Genomic DNA, 7,417 nt, shown 5'->3' with positions numbered 1-7,417 from the left:
TCCAGAGTGCTGCTTTTGTCTGGGCAGGGTGGGATTTTGCCTGGAAAAAAAGGCTGTGCCTGTAAACAGATTAATTTACAAGAAGTTGTGGGACAAAATCACGCCGAGCAGAAAACCTCCTTGGAAGTGTGAGAGAAATTTGTTAGCTGCAAAGGGCATGAACTTATCAACATCATTCAAATCAGGGCTGCCTTGAAGTCTGCAGCAGCACTTCATGAAATCTTAAATATGCAACAATCCTCCCACACAGGTAGAGCTTTCAGCTTTCTGCTCAGATAGAAGCAGAACACCTTGACTGTGCTCTTCACTGTAAAAATGAAGGCAACACGTATCATAAACATCCCAAAGGGCAAGCAGGCTGTAGGTAATGAAACTTTCAACTTCCAGGCAAATGTTTTTCTTTGCATTGAATGAAACTGAGGCTTCTTTTATTGGGAAGAGTTTGACATGAACAATCTCAGCCCTATCTTTGATTAGAAGCGTAGGGGAGGTGTGGCAGTGAAGCTTGAAAAATGCTCTTCATCCTTTGTATGAAGAGGTGGCAAGGTTGAGAACAACTTAATTTGTCTCTATTAAATCAAATTTTGCTGAGGCAAGAGGTTACACATTGCAGAATTTACTGTAATAAAAGATAATCTAGAAAAATTCATTTCTGCAACAAGTCAGAGTTGATGCATTGTGGCAGAAACTACCTTATACCTCCACCAGTCTAGCTGGAACACTTCAAATGGGCTTGATATGAAGTTGTTTTAAAATAAATGTTGTCATCTCATGCTCTCAGAACAATGAGTTTGCTACACCTCTGAAAAATCAGGCTGCTTATGTAAGTCCCTAAATAAGGCTGTATCATGCCAGTTTGAAAATCATTGTTTTTTTTTAACTTTTGCATGCCTCCTCTCCCCATGAAGCAGATCCAGGGGCAGGTAAGATGGCAGGGTGTTTAAAAGCCTTTTTCTATTTGAAACATCTGAATCTTGGGGGAGGAAATTTGATCTGGTAAAGCAGAACTGGGGGCCCCAAATGTGGGTGGGCTGAGCTGTGTTGTGGTAGCCCTGCTGCAGGTAGGAGGGAGGTGGAATCTGATAACTTCAGAGGTCCTTTGCAGCCAGTATGCCTGTGATTCTGTGATCAGCCTACCACACAGCCCAGAAAATGCATGGGACTTGCCTAAACTTGGTCTTTTTGTTGAGATCTGAACATGGGATTCCCTGTGTGCACTTGGACTGTCTGCTGAGCTGAGCCCCAGTGCTGGTGGGAGGCTGGAGGTGTCTGTAGAGCCACTCACACCAGAGCAGAAGGGAGCTGAGGGTCAGGGTGATCTGGTAGCTGACAGCAGCATGATGTATATATGTTGTGGTGCTTCAGCAGCAGGGTAGAAGAGAGAGGCTTAACTCTCCAGGCAATACTGAGACATGCATGAGGAGAGGAGTCACATATGATGCTGATAATCCATTTAAAAACCAGGAAAATGTGAGATATGTACAGGAAAAGCTGTTTTTTCTCTGTTAAATCTACACCATCAAGCATTCTGAAGTCCAAAAATGATGTAAAAAGGTAAAGCAAAATCACAGACTGCAATAGTGTACTCTGAGAGTCTTGTAACAGCAAAACAATTTTATCCTCCAGGTGTGATTTAATCCTTAATTAAAGATTAAGCCATTAAGGATTAATGAGAATGAATCCTTAGTTTCCCATTGTTTAAATTTGAAATACTTCTGGACACTGTTACCTCATATTCTTGTATTGGGTCCCACTCCAGGGTTTCTTGGAGGGGAAGCTGAATGATGTTTTTGCAGTGTTAGGAAAAGCAGAGTTCTCTGTAGGAACCCTGGTCACATTTTGCTGTTGTCTAAAGAATCATTTGTCTCTCAGGCTTTTGGAAATGAGCAGGGGATGTGCCCAGGTCTCCTGAACTGGACTTGTTCTGGTATTTTTCTGAAATTCTGTTCAGGTCTGAGATGTTTCCCTATTCCTCTTTATATCAACAACAAAATCTGTGATCATAGGACAACTACTACTAGTAGTCCCCATACTACTGAAGTCACACAGCAGCTTCCCACACTGGGGAATTAGTCATTGTGATGCTGGTCACAGGTAGGTCAGGAATAACCACCTTGAGCTTCCTCTACAAGTCCAATTCAGCTCCTTTACTAGTCTGGACTGTGCTGCAGGTTTTGCCTCACTTGCTGTTTTGCTTTCTTTTAAAGAACAAAGTTTACAGCCTAAGTGATGTTCTAATAAAGCTTTTGTCCATACCCCATGTGATCAGGCAGAAGTATGAGAATGTAAACCAGGCTCCTGGCTGTTCCCATCTGCAGTTGGAGAGGGGCTGAAGCTTTTTACCAGGCTGAAGATCTTATCTCTCATCTCTGTAATGACCTTATCTTGAGAAGTTATGGGACTTTCGATTGGCCACGTGCTACCTGGCCACATCTTTCTTCCTTTCCCTGGCTGTTTGCAGAGCCTGGGACTTTGCACCCAGTGTAACTGATTTTTTTTAACAAAATAGTTTCTGTTAGTGCCATTCCCACCCACTCAGCCTCAGGGAATTTAGCCTGGACTTTGTTCTGTGTTACTGGCTGAACGTACTTAGTTCCCTGTGGCACAAAGTTAAGGACTGGTGTTTGGGAAGTGGCTCTACCCCAGCAAAGTGCTTCAGCAATGGGCAGCTCTCACAGTGTGACCCCAGCTCTGTGGAAAGGTGGCACTCTGCTGGGTTGCAGAAGAAGGGTCTTTCAGGGGAGCAAATAGCAAGAGATGGGGGGACTTTTGGGAAAGTCTATCAGCTCTGAATTTATACACAACCTACCAGGAACTCTGTGCAGGGAGGAAGCAGAGAGCTGTGGGAGGAGATGCTCTTGAGGCTTGTGGAAGGAGGGAGATCAGAGGGGAGGGTACACAGATCCCATGAAGCTCTCTCTGAGTTGTTCATGAGGGTGGCATAAGCATGGTTAGAGAATGCAGCATACCTTACTGCACTGAACTTGAAAGGATTAAACTAGAGGGCCAAAGATGGTCATAACTCAGTGGGGCTCTGAGGGAGCAGCTACAAACCACCCCTTGGTGGCTTCAGGCCAGCTGTATGGCTGTGCTTTGTTTCTCCAGAGCCTTGCCTCAAGGCTTTGCAGAGGAATCCTGAGCTTGTGGGCTGTGCTAGACCTACAAACAGCCGCTGGACTCAAACCATACCTGAGCTGGGGAACACCTGGAGGTCAGCTGCAGTCTGACAAATGCTACAGAAACCACACAGAAACAGCTTTGCTGCAAAGAGTCTTTCACAGTTTTGACCTTTAGGCTTTTGTTTAAATTTTGTGGTGTTTGTTTACTGGTGGATTCCTGCCGTAGGATACCGAAAGTACTGGCTGAGTGGAGTTTCTGTTGGAATAATTTATTTGCTTCTTTTAGGGCAGTAATTATTTACTAAGTATCAGCAGTTGTCTGGAATGCCTAGTTAATTATCAGCTCGCCCTGTGAAAAGGCACACAATGAAAATACTGAAATAAAAAATTTGAAAGTTGTTCTTTTTCCCTCTGGTTTCAGGTCCTGGGCCCATGTGTCGCCTCTGAATCGCCTCGTCCTAGTTCTCTAAGTCCCAACTCAGACCATCTCCTTGATGCACACTCACGGCATCATGGCCAGCACTCAGGAGCGCCTGAGCTTGTCTTCCTCTCCAAACTCCCTCAGCAAAGCCTTCTGTGAAGAGAAGGACTCGAGCAGGCTCCAGGAGGAGCACTCACCGGCCGGGAAGCACCCGTCCCCCGAGGCGCTGGAGAAGGGCCCGCTGCAGACGGAGCTCCCCGAGCAGGTGAGCAGCCCGGTGACCACGGCCGTGCTGAGCAGTGTCAGTGAGGACTCCAGGGAGCAGTTTGAGAACAGCGTGCTGCAGCTGCGGGAGCAGGACGAGGCTGAGACCCCCCTTCCTCAGGGCAACAGGAGCACTGGGGACGGGGAGAGCAACGGTGGAGGGGACGACGTCAAAGTCCAGTTCAACAGATCGGGCAGCGGAAGCGGCGGGTTCCTGGAGGGGCTCTTTGGTTGTCTGAGGCCCGTGTGGAACATCATAGGCAAGGCGTACTCCACAGACTACAAGCTACAGCAGCAAGGTAAGCAGGGAGGCAAAGCTTTATTGCTTCTGGGGGAATGGCTGAAGAGGAGGAGAGGAACCCAGGGTGCTTTCCCAGCTCTCCGTGTGACCGTTTTCATCTCATGCAGCCCTGCTGTGGGGTTCACACAGAGAAATCCTGCACTGTACAGCCAACAGCTATCATTTGTAGCAAAGGCAGCTTGTGATGGAGTCAAAAACAATTGCTTGCTCTGACCCATGCCTGGGACCATTGTGACAAGATCTGAATCTGAACCAAGTATTTGTGTGAGTGAGGATTAGGAAGAATTGTCTTCAACACAACTATTTATTTGCCCATTTTTTTCATGCCTGACAAAAAACTTAGGCAAAGGTATTTTCATCATGCCAGATGCCATTTTTACTCCTCCTGTATGTGTGTGTGAAGGCTGTCTTCAGTTGACCACCAAGGAGCAGAAATTTTGCTGCTCTGTGGGCATATTACATTAACTTTTATGTCTTTTCATTCAGGAGTAATTTTGCACTTTAAAATATCATTCAGTACTTATCTTTCCAGAAATATATCCTTTAATGCTTATAGCTTTTTCATTGAGATGTATAAATGTATGAGTGTGTGAGCATAAATATATATATATGAAATATGTAGTTCAGGAATAAGCAATGTCCCAGTCAATGGGGTACATCTATCTTTAGGGGTTACTGGAAGCTGGAGAGCAGAGTATGCTCTGCCTTTGGTGTCTAATTTCTCCCCTAGCACAGGGGGAGGGACGTGGCAGATGGGAAAAGAACAAGCTGTCATTAGAATTAAGGAGCTGGAATGGTTGAGGCTTATTGAAAATGGGAACAGCCTGGCCACCATACTATACTATGGGGTGGAATTCTCTTCTCATGTGTGATCATGACTCAGTATTAATAAAATGGTTTTCTGGCATAAATTGTAAGATACGTGGTCAGAGAATTCATCTGAGTGGTTCATATCTCAACTCCAGAGCTGGGCTGAGAAGAGTTCCTAGTATGATGGAACAGAGCTGTTAAGTAACATGTTGGGTAAATCTGCCTTGAAGTAAACTCACTCCTCCTTCCTAGGGTGAATCATTTCCAGTTTGTAGCTCTGAGCAGGGAAATCCACCACTGCATTGCAGACTGGCAGGTGCCTCCTCAGCAGCAGCCTCTTGTCTGTCAGACTGGTGTGCTCAGCAAGAGATCACTTGGTTTTTGGAATCCTTTGGCATCACCCAGAGCTGCTGAGCTGTCTGGTGCTTGTGCATGCCTGTAAGCTCAGGTGGGTAGCTTCAGGAAAGGTACCTGTGAGGTGAGGAGATCCTGTTTCATGTGTGATTGGGACAGCAGATGCTTTGGAGACCACAGCTTCATGTTCTCTGGTAGCCCACAGGGGACACTTTCTTTTGTATGGGAGTCACTAATGAGAAAGATGGAAGTGCTAAGGAATGAAAATGAGCAGCTGGGAGTGGTGTTGTGTTTGGGGGGTGCACAGAGAGCTCCTCTCCTTACACACAGGAGCATGTATGCTGTTCTCAGTGCTGTGGGCACGTTCAGAGCCATGGATGGATGGATGATTTGCAGCTTGCCTTCCTAAAAGGGCAGTTCTGAAGTGGCTACAGATGTGGTAAGGCTGCAGATGAATTGGGATCTGCTGTATCTTGCCTGTGTAGTTTATCTGCATCTTCAATGTCTTCATAAATGAGAGTGAAAAGAAGATTTTTTTAAAGTTTTATATGATTTTTCTCCTCTGGAGCTGATGAGTTAGATCTCTGGTGGTAGCAGTATGCTCCTGTTGTCCAAGGATAAACCTTTTTACACTCCTTCTGTGCTAAAACTTGAAGGTTTTGTCAGAATATTCATGTTCTGCTTTCCAGATGATCTCATTCTTGCTTCTTGCCACAGAAAATCTTGTTTGTGTGCATTTCATCAGCTGTACACAGGCCAGCAGTTTAGCAGCTGATGTATGTGATTGGTTTTATTTTTGCTGCCTTTTACCAAGAGCACAGAGGATGCAAGGTTTGTGTTTGAGCAGGGGTTAGGAATTTGGAGAAGGCAGGCTGGGGAAATGTCTCTGGCCCTTCCAGTGTAAAGAGAGACTTGTGGTAGCCTTTCATTCCCTTGGGAGCTTATCAACAGCTTTGGGCTAGTGCCCTAAGTCTGTGCAGTTGATTCCCACCCCCCCCCCCCTTTTTCCGTTGATTCCCCCCCCCCCCTATTTTAAGCCTGATCCAGGAGCAATCCTTTGTGTTGGTCTGCATCAAGAACTGGGGTAGGAATCCAGTTTTGACCTGCAGCCATGGGGGAGTTTCCTGGTGCCTGCAGATGCTTCCTAGTGCTTGTTCCTGCTCACCCACTTTGGATCACTCTAGAATGTGGTGGTGATGTGAGTGCAAGTAGTAAAATAGAAACAGGTTTCATGTCCTTTGAAAATGCCTGATCCTTGAGTCCATATTGCCTGTGAAGGTTTGGCTCATGACTTGGTGACTGAGGGAGAAGAATGACTTGTACATGATTCCACATGATCTTCTTGTTGGAATCACTCCTTGAGTTTCCTTCTCAACACCTGAGGTGGTCATCAAGAGGAGTGTGTTTGTGTTTCCCTTGACAACCCATGCTGGGGGGAGCTTTGGTCAGCTGAAGTGGCTGCAGGGTGTCCTGCTGGTTGGCTAAGCAATGCCAGTGGCAGCTGTTAAATTCTCCAGCTGCTTGGTGAGGACTCACTGCTGCAGGGAGTGTTTGCTTTTGTGTTGTTCAGGGGCTGCCAGGTCATTATCTGAGGTTTAAGTGGTTTGAGTTTCACCCATAAGATCACTCCAGACTGTTTCTCCAGGTTTATTTACTGTGTTTCTTGAAGGCTGTTGGGGCATCCTTTCAGGGAGAAATACTTAGTTCTTCAGTTTGCATCTACCAGTTGTTTAATTTGGGTTGTTGGTACTCTAGCACTTCATAGAAGGACTTGTTTGTGTTTTCTACAGACTCATTAGACTTCTGAGTCATTTCCTTTGGATTAAGAATCTGTCTTCAGGGGTTGCTTTCACCTTCCCTTTCACAAGTTACATCCTTACCACTATTATGGGCATTTTTGTGGCAACCTGGAGAGCAAGGTGCTTTAGGAAGTGTGCTTGTGTTTGTGAGGTCTTTTGTACACCAGAGATGCTGCTTGTCATAATGCCAATGCTGGCAAGCAGCCAGGGCTGGCAAACAGCAAAAGTTTGCTTCCAATAGATTGTCTCAATGGTTTGGGCTGCTCCTGCTTTTCTTCCCCATGGGAAACAGATTCCCATCATTCTACTCCAGTGGTTCTTAATCACCTTAGAAACACAAGCTCTTGTG

The 7,417-nt window shown here is 45.8% G+C and overlaps 1 protein-coding gene across 1 annotated transcript in view; it reads left to right on the top strand.

Moving 5' to 3' along the window:
* Window positions 1-3,613: 3,613 nt before the first annotated feature.
* The window catches only part of MAP3K13 (mitogen-activated protein kinase kinase kinase 13), a gene marked incomplete at its 3' end in the record, with an annotated part of 22,355 nt that continues 18,551 nt past the window's right edge, over window positions 3,614-7,417 (top strand). Inside the window, exon 1 of the mRNA XM_008937178.1 lies at window positions 3,614-4,103. Within this exon, the coding sequence (XP_008935426.1) occupies window positions 3,614-4,103 (490 nt within the window). The remainder of the gene's footprint in view (window positions 4,104-7,417) is intronic.

The sequence above is a fragment of the Merops nubicus genome, unplaced genomic scaffold, assembly GCF_000691845.1.
Source record: "Merops nubicus isolate BGI_N331 unplaced genomic scaffold, ASM69184v1 scaffold29793, whole genome shotgun sequence".
Taxonomy (NCBI): Eukaryota; Metazoa; Chordata; class Aves; order Coraciiformes; family Meropidae; genus Merops; species Merops nubicus.
This window is presented reverse-complemented; position numbering and strand designations above follow the sequence as displayed.